The 14,584-nt window shown below is 51.0% G+C and overlaps 1 protein-coding gene across 13 annotated transcripts in view; it reads right to left on the reverse strand.

Moving 5' to 3' along the window:
* Positions 1-277: 277 nt before the first annotated feature.
* The window catches only part of EZH2 (enhancer of zeste 2 polycomb repressive complex 2 subunit), a 66,067-nt gene continuing 51,760 nt past the window's right edge, over positions 278-14,584 (reverse strand). For all 13 annotated transcript variants that reach the window (XM_072777602.1, XM_072777600.1, XM_072777594.1 and 10 more), the window contains 12 exons: positions 12,121-12,212; positions 10,454-10,694; positions 9,577-9,746; positions 9,115-9,209; positions 7,842-7,882; positions 7,344-7,469; positions 6,451-6,629; positions 4,892-4,987; positions 4,209-4,290; positions 3,505-3,585; positions 3,262-3,346; positions 278-606 (listed from right to left, as the gene is read on the reverse strand). In XM_072777602.1, coding sequence (XP_072633703.1) covers positions 546-606; positions 3,262-3,346; positions 3,505-3,585; positions 4,209-4,290; positions 4,892-4,987; positions 6,451-6,629; positions 7,344-7,469; positions 7,842-7,882; positions 9,115-9,209; positions 9,577-9,746; positions 10,454-10,694; positions 12,121-12,212 — 1,349 coding nt within the window. In that variant the 3' untranslated portion in view covers positions 278-545. The remainder of the gene's footprint in view (positions 607-3,261; positions 3,347-3,504; positions 3,586-4,208; positions 4,291-4,891; positions 4,988-6,450; positions 6,630-7,343; positions 7,470-7,841; positions 7,883-9,114; positions 9,210-9,576; positions 9,747-10,453; positions 10,695-12,120; positions 12,213-14,584) is intronic.

Raw genomic sequence — 14,584 nt, forward strand, 5'->3', positions numbered from 1 at the left:
CGCCCGCCGCGGCCTCAGGATGCCAGCCTCGGTCGCTTGCGGGAATCTTTCACTAATAGGCAATACTGAAGTTACGATTAGACAAATTGTCAATTATAAATAGGCACGTGTTACGTAGCATACACAGATTATGTAATTATATATTCTATTTAAGCTTCACAGAATGACCAAGCATCCCGGGAGCTGAATGTGAGCGTGTTCTCCCATTAGAGACGCATCCCTTTTCTAAAATCAATCCGCGGACAGATCTGTACCATTGATGACCCAACAACAGGGGGAAGTTCAAGTATTCTTTATTCAAAGTTGAAAAATGTACCATACTGCATTATTGCAAAAATTCACTGGTACAAAACACTTTGCAGCTGGTGAGAAGGCAATAAAAAGTGGATTTTTAAACTCATTACTATAAATTATTCTTACAGTACTTTGCAAATTCAGAATTTCAAACTGCATTTTATTTTTCTAAATTGCCCACAGTACTCGAGGTTCCTGAAGCTAAGGCAGCTGTTCCAGAAAGGAGGAGGGGGAGGAAGAGGTAGCAGACGTCAAGGGATTTCCATCTCTCTTTCGATGCCCACGTACTTCAGGGCATCAGCCTGGCTGTATCTGAAACAGCAGGAAAAAGGAATGAGTGAGCATCCAGCACAGGGGGAGACCCACACAACCAAGCCGCTCCGCTCAGCGTGTGTGTTAAAACATCTACGAAGGCCCGCGTGCGGACAGGCCCGGCCGTGGGCGCTGCCTACGGCGGTGGCACTACTTCTACCGCAGGGGAGACGTGCCCACACCTGTCAGCACAGCCCCTCCCGCGCTTTCTCCCCGGCCTGCCCGAGAAGGCTCGGAAGGGGGGCGGGCATGCATCACGGTGGGAGGGCAGGAGACCGTACGTCGGGCCAGGAAAGCAGCCCCAGCCTCCAAGTGAAGAACCGGAACCTGGCAAACAGGAGGCCCAAGGTGCCCCCAAGGGAGCCTCGGCTGCTGTGCACACATGAAGGGGGGTGTCCTGGGCTCCCGTCATGTATGGTATCCAGCTCGCCCTCACCCCTGCAGCACATCCCCAAGAATAGGGCTACAACACATGGCTTGTTCCAGACAACTCTGCTCAAAAGCGAAGCTTCTAAATGGGACAAATACTCAGACATGGGATTTTATGCAGCTGAAACGTCCTCTGTTGCAATTTAAATATATGCTGTCAACCTCAAAGAGCTGGACCACACTGCCACCCAGACAGCTGGCGCGACTTCCCCCACAAGGACCCAGGCGGTGACCAGGAAGGATAATGCGCCAACCGTGCCTTAACCGTTAATACTAAATACGAACAATGTAGTAAGTACTTTGGCTAATAGTAAGGAGTCTCTAAATACACCAGGGTTAGAAACAACCTCTAGTAAAAGCATGCCGCACACCCTATGTGAATACAGCGTGATCACACGGACTTGAAAATGCACCTGCAGGCGGCCCAGCAGGACCGTGCACGCGGCGGCCCCCAGCTCCTCCCAGAGGGGTGAAGAATGGGGCCCTCCACGTCCCTGTGGCGTACAGGCACGCCTCAGTTTATTGCATTTTGCAAATAAATACTTTTTAAGCACTGAAGGTTTGTGGCAACCCTGCATCGAGCACACCTGCCAGTGCCATTTCCAACGGCATTTGCTCACTTCATGCCTGTCACTGTGGTCCTTCATTCTTACAGAATTTCAGACTTTATATTAGGTGATCTTGGATGTTACTACTGTAATTGTTTTGGGGCGCCACGAACTGCACCCTCCTGAGAAGACAGATCGGATGGACAGAGGTCATGTGCCCTGACTGCTGCACCGACCGGCTGTTCCCCCATCTGTCCCCCTCTCGTCCCTGAGACAACAATATTGAAGTAAGGCCGGTTAATAACCGTACAGGGGCCTCTATGTGTTCAAGTGAAAAACAGACCTGTGACCGATTTATTTGAGAGAGTGAGGAGGGGAGGGGCAGAGGGAGAGAGACGAGAGACTCTCAAGCAGGATCCCACTGTGTACAGAGCCGGATGTGGGGCTCCATCTCACGACCCTGAGATCATGACCTGAGCCAAAATGAACGGTCTGACGTTTAACCGGCTGAGCCACCCAGGCCCCCGTGTCTCTGCACACCAGCAGCAAGGCCCAGAGCTTCATCATTTCTAGTTTCTGATTTAAAGGGAAAGCGGCAGTGGTTCCCACAGGAGAGCACAGCAGGCACAGTTCCTTTAGGCCAAAGCCTAATCCAGAGCAAGGCCGACTCCCTTCAGATCTAGGACGGCTGAGAGGGGAGGAGGCTGCGGAAGGAAAGTCTGAGGCTGGGAGGCTGGTTCGGGAGGTTTAAGGGAAGCAGCCACCTCCACGACACAGAAGTGCAACATGAAGCAGCAGGTTTTCCAGAAGACCTAGCTAAGATAACCGATGAGGGTGCTGCACCAAACAACACATTTTCAGTGTAGACGAAACAGCTTCTACCAAAGAAGCTATCAGCTAGGACTTTCAGCCGGAGAGGAAAGGTCAGTGCCCGGCTGACCCTCTCGTGAGGGGCTAGTGCAGCTGGTGACGAGGCTGAAGCTGGTACTCGGTGACCATCCTGAAAATCTCAGCGTCCTTAGCGATGATGCTAAGTCGGCTGTGCCTGTGTTCTCCAAATGGAGCAACAAAGAAACAGCGAGACAACAGGACGAGGAGTGGAGCCCAGAGAGGGACTGAACGGCCGCGAGCGAGCTCAGCACCAAACGTGAACAGACGAGCAGGTGCTTCTCAGGGACCAGCCAAGAAAGTGGTTTCCCAAGTTGGCCTCCTCCTGGTGGACACGCTGTCAAGACGGTTGAAACTACAACCGAGGACTGGGAACACGACAGCGGCTTAGCTGGTGGACCCGGCCGGGCCCGAGGACACACTGTTCTGAAGGCGGCTCTCCGGGGGGTACCGTGCACCGAGCTGCATCGCCGGCTGCAGGGAACCGCTCGTGCTGGAAGAGCCACTAATGTGGCAAACTGCACGGCAGCACCAAGTCCATCCGCCAGCAGAAAGATTACAGTTCCTTTACCGCAGTGGTCGGGACCCAAACCCACAGTATCTGAGGTACGCCTGTATCTCAAATATACCCATTACTTGTGTAGCCTAACTACCCAGCCACGCCCCGACAACCAAAAATAAGTTCCTCTAAAAAGAGATCTGACAAAGAGTAAGAAAACAGCCTTTGTCCACAGCCCAGAGTCCAGGAAGATGAAGCCCTCAGGTCACACAGAAATATGCTGTTACCAACCTGTAATCAAAAAACAGCTCTTCACCGGTCTGGATGGCTCTCTTAGCAAAAATCCCTATCCTGTGATCGCCGTTAACCATCATAACTGGAGAGAGAGACACAGTATCAGTGAGTTGGATGAAGACAGGCCACGGGGAAGACCTGACTCACGCACAAAGTCCACGTCAGTCCCAGGCTGCTCCAGTCCCCCCTCCCTGGTCTGCAAGCAGTTCTGTTGGGGATTCGGACTCCATCGGCACCTACCTTTTGCATAGCAGTTTGGATTTACTGAGTGATTTGCAAAACGAATTTTGTTACCCTTGCGGGTTGCATCCACCACAAAATCTAAAAAGAAGAAAAAGTAAGTATAGTCCAGTGAATAGGTTCAGTCCTAGGTCTGTAAACACAAAGTTCTGACAATTCTGGAGACACCCCAGCCCTAGTTTCTTCAGGGCTTGCCTTTATAAAGCACAGGGTGTGCATTCTTAACTTCAAGAATAAGCATCTCACATTTAAAATACCTTTTTCATTGCACTCTCTGTGGAACATGTTCACAGAGACCTCACGCGACTGTCCCTGCCCCAAGTTAACCTGATGTTGGGAGTGAATCCCCACCCCCAGCAGCAACACCTACTGCGGCCTCACCAACCTGAGATCATCATCTAGAAACCAGCTTCCTATTCCCCCCAGGCCTCTGACAACAGGCAGGGGAGCCCCAGAGAAGCTGCACATCTGGGGGCTCGAGCCCCTCCCTCCCCAGGTCAGACGGAGCACTAAGGAGGCAGGGGACACAGCAGGGAGGCAGCAGCAGCACAGCCGCAAGCTCAGGCAAGCTCAGGGCAGCCGTCTGGAGTGGCCCCAGCCTGGCTGGCTTGCCAACAAACTGTGCCAGGGAGTCAGGGATCCCAGGAGCTCATAAGGAGAAGGGGCTCCTCGATGCGTCCCGGGGGCCCCCAAGTCAAACGTACCATTGTTCAAGTTGAAGAGAAAGCTGCACATGTATTTATCGTAGACTTTCCCTCTTCTGTCTGCTTCATCTTGAGAAATAATCTAAAAAGATAGGCAGAGGACAAGACCTGGATCAGGTGATCAGGACAACCTCAGACCCCCATGAGGAACCCCAACGAATGGTCCCTACGGCTGGTGTTGCTCCCCCATTCGGCCCACATGCTGGTGTCACAGGACCAGGGTCTTTTAAGGACTTCATTCTCACAGAGAAAGGAATCGTGCTGGCAGAAAGTGATTATTAACAAGTCTCTACTGAAGAGAAGAGACAAACTGGGTGGCTTAATTCCAAAATGAAGCCAGCCCGATGGCCGTTCCCTAACTCTACGACTGAAAGCCACAGGATGAAGGACACCGTCGTCTCTAGATCCTTATCCATCAGGCTGTGGACTGAGCAGGGCACACTCCACAGCACAACTCTTGTGGCCACGACTGAAGCGCTCATTTACCAAGCGAGCCACACCTACCAGCAGGAGTTAAGTCCAAGCTGAAAAGGCATTTTTTAAATTAATTCACTTCTCATCAGACCCAGTAGACTGGTCCAATGAAATCAATCCAAAACAAAGGAAGTTACTACACACGACACCCCCGAACCCATGTGGTTCGTACGTGCGGCGCCGCCCGGGGCTGGGTCCCCCTGCCTTACCTCTCCACAGTACTCCGAGATGAATTCATTTTTCTGCACAGGGTCTTTGATGAAAATCCCCCAGCCTGCCACGTCAGACGGTGCCAGCAGCAAGTGCTAGAGAAGGAAACACACACAATCGCATCACCGAAGGAGAGCAAAGACGGAGAGTTAGCTACGTGACAGCCCAGAGCTGTCCTCAGCCAGGTCCCAAAGTCACACAACCCGCTGCCGCCAGCAGGAAAGCTCCGAGCGCGCTGCACCAGGGCCCGGCGTCCCAGGTATGGGACAACAGTGGTTTCTTTTGTAAATAAAGCGATCTCTGGTCATACTGTGGAGCAAATGAGACCCAAGTGGTTAAAGTATGCTATTTTCTGTCTCAGGAGTTCTACAAGACGCCCATAAAAGGCGTCAACGCGAACAGTTTCTGAACAAACTAAGAGGACCTGACAAGTGTGGGGGTGGGGGAGGAATGAGTCTTAGGACTGAGCAGGTGTGCCCTGGGGACTGTACCGCACATCACTGTGATGGGATGACTAACAACCTAGGGACGCCCGGGGGGCTCCGTGGTTAAGCATCTGCCTTCAGCTCAGGTCTGATCCCAGGGTCCTGGGATCGAGTCCCATGGGGAGCCTGCTTCTCCCTCTGCCTGTATCTCTGCCTCTCTGTGTCTCTCATGAATAAACAAAATCTTTAAAAAAAAAAAAAAAAAGATCTGGACTCTTAAAACCACCGAGCCCCTGAGACCATCACAGCAAAAACAAAGATGCTGCCACGAACAGAACTACTGGTGGAAGGGCACTATGGGCCGCAGTGTGACCCCAGTCACATCCAAGGGCTCCTCAAGAACCTAAGATGCGCACATCACCCATATTTCCGGTGTCCCCCACGCACACCCCCACACTCATGGGCAGCACAGGTCCTGGCCGTCAGCAGCAGGGGGTCCGGGGGCCACAACACCTGGATCGGAGCTACTGCTCCTTTCTTTACCTAAAAGGAGTTTTGTGGTTATTCCTAACTCCCAGAGGTACCAGGACTAGTAAGCTGACACGCGCGCACTTAGGACGGGGCCTGCCATATATTCCCTGATCGTTGCTCTGACGGCTGACGTTTATCAACCGAAGCAGCAGCCCTGGGTCCACCCTAAAATAAGGTAGGGGACTTCCCCAGCAGGTGCCGGCAGTCTCTTCTGCTCAGTAAGAAACTTCCCAGGAGCTACGGTTACGAGCACCTGCCTGCAGCTCGCAGGCGCCGGTTCCAGAACCCCCGCTGCACTGTGTTCAAGATCATTAAAGAAACGGGAACAAAGTTCGCAGGAACTAGAGGGTCCCGTAGGAGATACTCATCTTTCTCTCTGCATGAAAGAGGCACCTTGAATATTGTGTGGTGATAAGGCGGGGGGGGGGGGGTGTCTGTTCTGATGTGACTGACTTCTGTGAACTAGAAAACTCCCCCACCCGGGTCTGATGCATCCAGGGCTGCGTGTCACAATGTCCTGCGCCTCGCCTCACGGCGGAGAAGGGACGAATGCCTAAGGGCATGCCCCCTGCCCCGCCCCCAGCCAGTGGGGCGGTGCGTACCTTCTTGGAGCCGCGCTGGATGCTGCAGTTCTTGCAGGACACGTTCTTGCTGTCCCAGTGGTCGGCGGCGCCGCACGTGAGGCACAGGTCGGGGTCGCACTCGCGCACGGCCAGGTAGCACGGGCACTGCTTCGTGTTGCACTGCGCTTTGCAGCGGCACCCAGGAAAGCGGTTTTGACCTTCAGGGACAGGGTGGTCCTCAGGCGGGAACCTCGTGGATCCCACCGCGCACAGCCCTGTGCAGCCCTGAGCCCTGCGAGCCTCGACACTGGGTCACCCCAGCCCCCCTGCTCCCCTCCAGCCTCGGACCAAGGAGGAAACTGAAGGCACAGGAGGTGTACCCGGTCACCCCCGAGCTCTCCATCCGGATCTGTTAGGCAGCACGTGTCCTGAAAGCCCTCTGGTTTAAACGACAGGTGTGAAGGCAGGGTTTGGTTTGGACTACGTAACAGTCACGGCTCTCGACCATCCCAAGGGCGCAGAGCTCTAGACGCTTCCTCGGTATCCACGCAGCTGTGCCCTCAGTACCCGCTCATGGCACTATGCTCACGCCCCACTGCGCTGACGCTTTCTGGGGGCCAGAGGACCTGGGGGCCACCTCCAGATGCCCTCCACGTTCTGTGCCAACTCTACTATGACTTAACTTCCATGATCCAGTTCTAACCTGCCCACAGACCCGCGCAGGCCCCTAGCACACAACCCCTTAATGGGGCCCCATAAATCCCTGTGGGGTAAATGCGTTTCCTAAAAAGGATACAACAAAGCAAGAGCTGCCATGGCCTTGTTTTGGCTTCCACAGGCTTTTGGTCAGCAATTTAAAACAGGAACTCAAAAATAAATAAATAAATAAATAAAACAGGAACTCACACAAGTCATCAAAACGAAATACTTACACTCTGAGCTACATTGACAAAACTTCTCACAAAAATTTTGTGCTATCACACAAGGGCACGAACTGTCACAAGGCTGCCGTGGATGGTCACAGGGTTGATAGTTGTAAACGTGGTTAGAGGAGCCGTCTGCGGAAGGAGAGCAGCGCGGGTCAATCCAGAGGCGAGGGAACACGACGCCCGCGAATCCGGCCTTCCCCGCCACCTGCGGGCTGCGGCACGTCCTCCACACTGTTTGTTCCGAGTGACTGGAGACGCCACCTCCCACCCCCAAGTGCCGGCCAAGGCCAGAGCACTGTCACCCCGGCCCCCAAACACTTCCGTAACTGACTGGCCACCCCGCGCCACCCACCCGGAAGTTACTCCGCAGACAGCCTCCCTCTAAATGGGCTTCGGGTACTGAAGTCAATTACATCAGAACATCCCAAACGCTAATCCAGTTACTATTCTCAAACAAATGAGCAGGCATTTTTAAGTTAATTATGAACGGAGGATGCTAACCCTTTTTCAGCTGTATCTTTCTGCAGTGTGCCGCCCACAACCTGCAAGACACAAAACAGAAGCCATCCTTGTGAGGCTAAGGAGTCGGGTCACGGCACAAACCCAACAGAAGCTGCCTGCGCAAGTCAATGCGTGCCCTGAACATAACCGCACTTTGGATCCAAGGACAGCCGGCCCCCGGCCGCCGGGTTAGGGCCACAGACCCCTCCCGCCACCCAAAATCTGCAAGTAACTTTTGACTCCCCAGAACTTACCTACTGCTAGCCTGTGGCCCATAAGCCCTACTGATGACTGGTTAGGACGGATTTTCTACGTCCTACGTATTCTATACTGTGTTCTTACAATAAAGCAAGCCAGAGAGAAGAAACTGTTGAGAAAATCCTGAGAAAATACATTTGCGGTATCAGAAAACCCATGTTAAGTGGCCCCGTGTTGGAGGCTCAGCTATGACCACGAGGAGGACTCACCCCAACCTGGGCTCCTGGGGATGGGAGGAGCCTGAAATAGTACCGTTTCTCTAATTCAGGCATCTTTAACCACTGACAGAGCTGTATGATCAAAATTCAACCAAGAAACTCAGCTGGACCTACCACAGCTAAGTTCTTCCGGTTCTAAATTAGCCACCTCCCGAAAGAAAGGGGACATGAGCGGGTGCACAGCTGCGGAGTGCAGTCCTGCACCCCTAGTCGCGGGTGTGGGGGGGCAGGCGGTGTGGTGGGCAGCTCCTCACACAAACCCAAGCGGCCGCGCTCCCTCCTCCCTCAGCGCCCCCGCTTCCAGGGGCGTCAGCGGGGCATCTGTCAAGAACAGACGCCCGGGTGGCCCAGTGGTTGAGCATCTCCCTTTGGCTCAGGGCCTGATCCTGGAGTCCCGGGATCGAGTCCCACATCAGACTCCCTGCAAGGAGCCTCCTTCTCCCTCTGCCTGTGTCTGCCTCTCTCTGTCTCTCGTGAATAAATAAATCTTAAAAAAAAAAAAAAAAAGAAGTGACTCGCATGAAGAAAATTCAGGCTCCTGGGACTCCAAGCAGCTTGGTGCTCCCATCACCCTCAACACCGCACGCAGGGCACGGGTTCGGTTCGTGCAGGTGGGGCCTGTGGTCAGCAGCCAGTGCAGAGGTTCCCTGAACTGAAGGGCAGCGCGGTGAGCGTCGCTGTCCCGACTCCCCGCACCCCAGGCCACTGCAGGCAGAGGAACAGACTGGCGAGCGAGCGTGTGCGGCCACATGACTCTGGCATCCAACCCACAGCAGAAGCCACCCACCCAGCCTTACCGGTGTTTCCTCTTCTTCTTCCTTGGGGGGGTGTCCACGTCCTCGGCCGGGGCTGGAGCAATGATACTCGATTCTTTGACACGGAACTCATACACCTAACAAGAGGTGTGGTCACAGGGCTGTGAGCACTGGCAGCTCCGGCAAAGCGCCCCAGACCCGCCCCTGCTGGAAGCTTCTCTGGCCTCTCCGTGCTGCCAGGGGTGGGGGTGCTACCAGGGGCTGGGCCACTCTCAGTAGGCGCCCGAGGCTGACCTGACCCTACTGGGCTGCAGACTCACCCCGACATATCCATAGTCGTTAGAATCGTTTTCATTCAGGTCCCTCCCAGTGGAAAACACCACCAATTGACTTCTTTTTCGGGACATGAGCAGGAGCACAAGAGGAACCGAGAACGGTCTGTTTGGACAGTGACTGCTCATCCCCCATCTCAAGCTCTCAAACTGCGGTGTCAGACATGCTCACCTGCCGACAAGTCTTGGTCCCGATGAGCCTGGCAATGGCACAGAAATTGTCATAGTAGGTACCGATGAGCACCCGGAACATGGAGGCCTCAGCGCCGCTCCACTCCACGTTCTCGGGAGGCTCAATGTTTGGCTTCATCTTTATTGGCGTTTGACACCGAGAATTTGCTTCTGGAAAACCAAAGTGAAGCACTGGTCAAGAAAGGACGACTAGAGTCAATAAGTAAACCTCAGGGCTGTGCTGAAGAAAAGAGCAGGAAGCGACTTGTGCTGAGAATAAACTCAGCCAGGAACCATCTGCAAGTCTCCCGTGGAGCTCAGGGCTGGTTCCCTTTGACACAACCTTCTAAGATGCTGAGGGGGCGCCTGGCTGGCTCACAGGCGGGGGGCTCGTCAGGGCAGCACGTGACCCTGGATCTCGGGGTCCTGAATTCAAGCCTCACGCTGGGTGTAAAGCTTACTTAATACAGAAATTTTAAATCAAAATGAAAGCTGAGGAGTATCTCCCGTTGCTACTCAGGATGCGAGTTGTGGGTTGAATGGACATGGAAAACCCCAGCAGCAAAACACTGGTCGGGAGTTCCCACGGGCTCTTCTAACCAAAACCACCCCCAGCACAGCCACAGAATTGACCAGAACGATGCCCTGTCTCAGAGAGACGGAGAAGGACGACACACCGCATCGCTGACCTTCCAGTAGCCGGGCAGGCGGTCTGCACAGGCCAGGCTGGGGTTGGGGTCGGAGTGCGGGGTCGGGGTGAGGGCAGAAGGCAGCTCCACACCCCCGAGGGAGTTCTCTGGCTTCGGCCCTCTCCTCACAGCGAGCACTAACCCAGGGAGCCGAGTTCCGATCCCTCCTGCACCCGCGGCGGATCTCACCCGAGGAGCTGGAGGTCTCGTCCTTCTTCTCCTCCTCCTCCTTATCGTTGTTCTCCCCGCCCGTCTCAGTCCCCGCTTCCCTGTCACTGTCCGTGTCCTTGGACTCCAGCACATTAATGGTGGGGGTGCTGGGCCGGCTGCTATTGTTGGGAAGCCGGCCTCTCCTGCGGCCGCCGGGCCGCTTGGGCGGGGTCTTGATGCGCTCGGCAGTGAGGGCAGCCGCAAACTCCTTTGCTCCCTCCTACAAAGTGAAAAATGGAGATATCAAAGTCAAGTTCTTAGACTCATTTTGCTGCATGAGAAAAAAAGGACTGCATAAAGCAAGTTAGTCAATAAATTTATCACATTATCCACTTTTACAAACCATCGTTTGCCTATCTCGATGCTCTTGGTTTTCTATCTGCTTTTGACAGTTTGGAACTTTCAGAAAGGTCAGTGTAGATTCTCTGCGCTACAGGAGTATGACATCACGCAAGATGACTCCATGTGAACTTGTGGGCAACACTAACTGATTACAAGTTAAAATGTAATAAAATACTTAAAAATATGTAAGCCTCTTTAAACATGAACTTTCATGAGAAGATTCATAGCTAATGTGCATCCAGAGTCAGACTTTCCTATTTTAGGTTTTCTTAAGATACCTCTCTCTGATAATATTGAAAGTACACAAGAAGAATACAGAACATAGAAGCATGCCAGACTTGTCGCTTCCTGTCTTACTGTTTATTCAAACATCCAATTTTTGCCCCGTGACGGATGCACAGCCCCCAGAAGTCGTGAAAGGAGCTTGCAGAGGGAGGCTGTGAGCAGGACATTCTGCATCAGCACATCCGATAATCCAGTCTTACAGAGTATGAACAACAGCAAGATCGTGGATTATAGAGAGACCACAGAAACCTCTTAGACGAGCCAAATAAAATTCTGCCTTGTAGAGAGTATTATAAAATAGTGCTCAAGAATTCCAGGTTCAGTGGCAGGAGAAGGGAGAAGTTTGAGAGCAGCCAACAGTTTTACACTTCATTCTACAGAAACCAAATTGCTTAAAAATAGGATACCTTCTGCAGGTGCCATTCAATGAATCTTCTGTCCAAAATCCAACAGGCAATATATACCCGTTTAGTTCCTAGGTAGGAGTGGCTTGGTTCAAAGAGGGGAAAGGGTAAAAATAAGATAGTACCTGTAAAAAACAACTTTTCTACCTCCTATTCTCCTAAACCCTTACCTTTTCTCCATCATTTAAAAAAAAAAAAAATCTGTGGGACCTACTAGCTGACTCAAACTACCATAGGTCTAGATCTCGAGAGCGGCCAGGCTCTGAGGAAGGCTCAGGAAGTACTGCCTACAATTACCGAGCTTCTGGGGCCTGAGTGACTACCTGTGCTGCTCACTCTCACAGACTTGGTGGCAGGTGTAAGAGTCCTTGATCCTCAAGGCCCTGAAAGGTTGCGGAACAGACTAACACAGACAGACAAAGGATACGGGATTAATGGAGGCCTGCAATGTGCAGTACACAGCAGCTAGGAAGGAGACCGCCCGGGTGAGGATCTCTGCCTAGAGTATGGCCGAGGCACAGGAGCAACAGTGCCAACGCTGCCTTCATGGACCTCGCCACAGTTCACCACAAAACTCCTCAAATGCCCTCTGGATCACGCAGCACCCGAGCTTACCAAGTGCTGGTAACACTGTGGTCCACAAGGTTTGTTGTCTAGAGCGGTTTCTGTGTTCTTCCGCTTGTAAGTATTGGGTGTTGCATGAAATGCTGCAAAATAAACAGAAAACATCCATGTATAATTATATTTACTTTTTCATCTCCACAGTTTCAGTGGAAAAAGCCAATTAATACATTAGAAACTTGCCAATATATTGTTTCCATAACAGAACCTTCCTTCAAAGCTCTCACTGAATCATCTCCATGTTCTCCCTAGACTCAGTGGAACACCGCCACTCCCTCTCCACCAGCCCCTAACCAGGGAGGAAACAGTAAACTCTGGAATAATTAGTCATTGCCCACTTTTCTCCTTACAAGCATAACTGATGCACGTAACTCTAAACTCTCATTACGAACATTAAAAGAAATCTCTTTAAACATTTATTTAGTCTTTAATATATCCATAGAAACAACTGATATATACCCTCTACAAGGAAATCAGATTTCCTATTTTTACCAAAAGAATTCGGATATCTACAGTTTCTTGATTTCTAAAGAAAGGTTAGTAATCAGCTTGTCAAAATGGAGAAATAAAGGACAGCACTTGTTAAAAACTAGTTTTTATTTTATTTTTTTTTAATTTTTATTTATTTATGATAGAGAGAGAGAAAGAGAGAGAAGCAGAGACATAGGCAGAGGGAGAAGCAGGCTCCATGCACCAGGAGCCTGATGTGGGATTCGATCCCGGGTCTCCAGGATCGCGCCCTGGGCCAAAGGCAGGCGCCAAACCGCTGCACCACCCAGGGATCCCAAAAAACTAGTTTTTAAAAGTAAAGAGGACAGGGTGCGCCTGGGCAGCTCAGTCTAAGCAGCTGACTCTTGATTTTGGCTCAGGTCATGATCTCAGGGTCATGGGATGGAGTCCGGCGTCAGGCTCCACGCTCAGCGGGGAGTCTACTTCTCTCCGTCTCCCTCTCCCTCTCCACCTCCACTTGCACAGTCTCTCTAAAATAAATCTGTGAAAATAAAGAGGACAAGGGCGCATCTGGCTGACTCAGTTGGAAGAGCATGCAGCTCTTGAACTCAGGGTCATGAGTTCATGGTGTGGAGACTAAATAAATAAACTTTTAAATAAATAAAGAGGACAGCCTCAGACTACTGAAATTCCATTTCTCCAGATCAGACAAAATTCAAGAATCTAGTGAGAGCTTGCAGTCACTACCCTTCTCTAGGAAACACGTGGTCACATAAAACAGGTTCTAGAAAGAAAAGTCTCTGAAACTTAAAATCCCCAAATAATGTGATAACAAAAAGATTCAAATTCTAGTACACGGGTGAACCAAGTGTGAATGCACAGAGGTGAGAACTTGCAGAAACCCTCGAGAAAGTCTGCTTCCAGCTACCAAGGCAAATACTAGAAATGCCCTGCTCAGAATTACACAAGATGAAAATATATCTTAATTTAGATAAAAACAGGTGACATATTCACAAAACCATTTTAAAAACCTCTGCAGCAACACCCGGGTGGTTCAGTCGGTTAAGCACCTAACTTGTGATTTCAGCTCAGGTCCTGATCTGGTGAGTCTTGGGCTCCGTGCTCAGTGCAGAGTCTATTTGAGATTCTCTCCCCCTGCCTCTGCCCCTCCTCCAACTCAAGCACATGCTATGCTCTCTCTCCCCCAGCCCCCCAAAAAATCTTAAAAAAAAAAAAAAAGTCTGTAACTTAAATGAGAAATACAGACTGATGAGGGAAATAAGGGAAAAAAAGACAAAACTATGTCTCTGAAGTAGAAATTCAAGGTTCAAATTTTGTTTCAAGTATGTATTAGATTTCCCTGGAATGAGAGACTGATGCCACGACTAATTTCACAATGGATTACGTTTCTGAACACGTGAGGACCTCTAAAATACAAAGTCTGAGCGCGGAAAAGGTTATGGTCACATCAGCAGCAAGGAATTCCATCAATCCAAAAAACAAGTTCGTTCTCAGCCAGTTAGCAGCACAAACTAAGTGATATCAATTTGGCAAAATTCATTTTTAGTGTGTATGTTCCCCTATTTATAGGCTGACGTTCTGGATTTCACCTGATTCAGTGAATAATACAAAGGCACATATGTATCTATACACACACAAACACAAGTGAGGACAGTAGCCCCTTGCTGGTCCTGAGCTGGGAGATACAGAAGAGCAAAGTAACAAAGTAACAGAACACTCAACAAGCCAAGTTCTGGCTCTAAAGGAAGAATTAAACACACTAATAATAATCAAAGATACTTTGATGATCACCAAAGGCAAAAATTTTTTTTTTTTTTTTAAAGATTTATATTTTTTTTTTTTTAATTTTTATTTATTTATGATAGTCACAGAGAGAGAGAGAGAGAGGCAGAGACACAGGCAGAGGGAGAAGCAGGCTCCATGCACCGGGAGCCTGATGTGGGATTCGATCCTGGGTCTCCAGGATCGCGCCCTGGGCCAAAGGCAG

The sequence above is a fragment of the Canis lupus genome, chromosome 15 (genome assembly GCF_048164855.1).
Source record: "Canis lupus baileyi chromosome 15, mCanLup2.hap1, whole genome shotgun sequence".
NCBI lineage: Eukaryota > Metazoa > Chordata > Mammalia > Carnivora > Canidae > Canis > Canis lupus.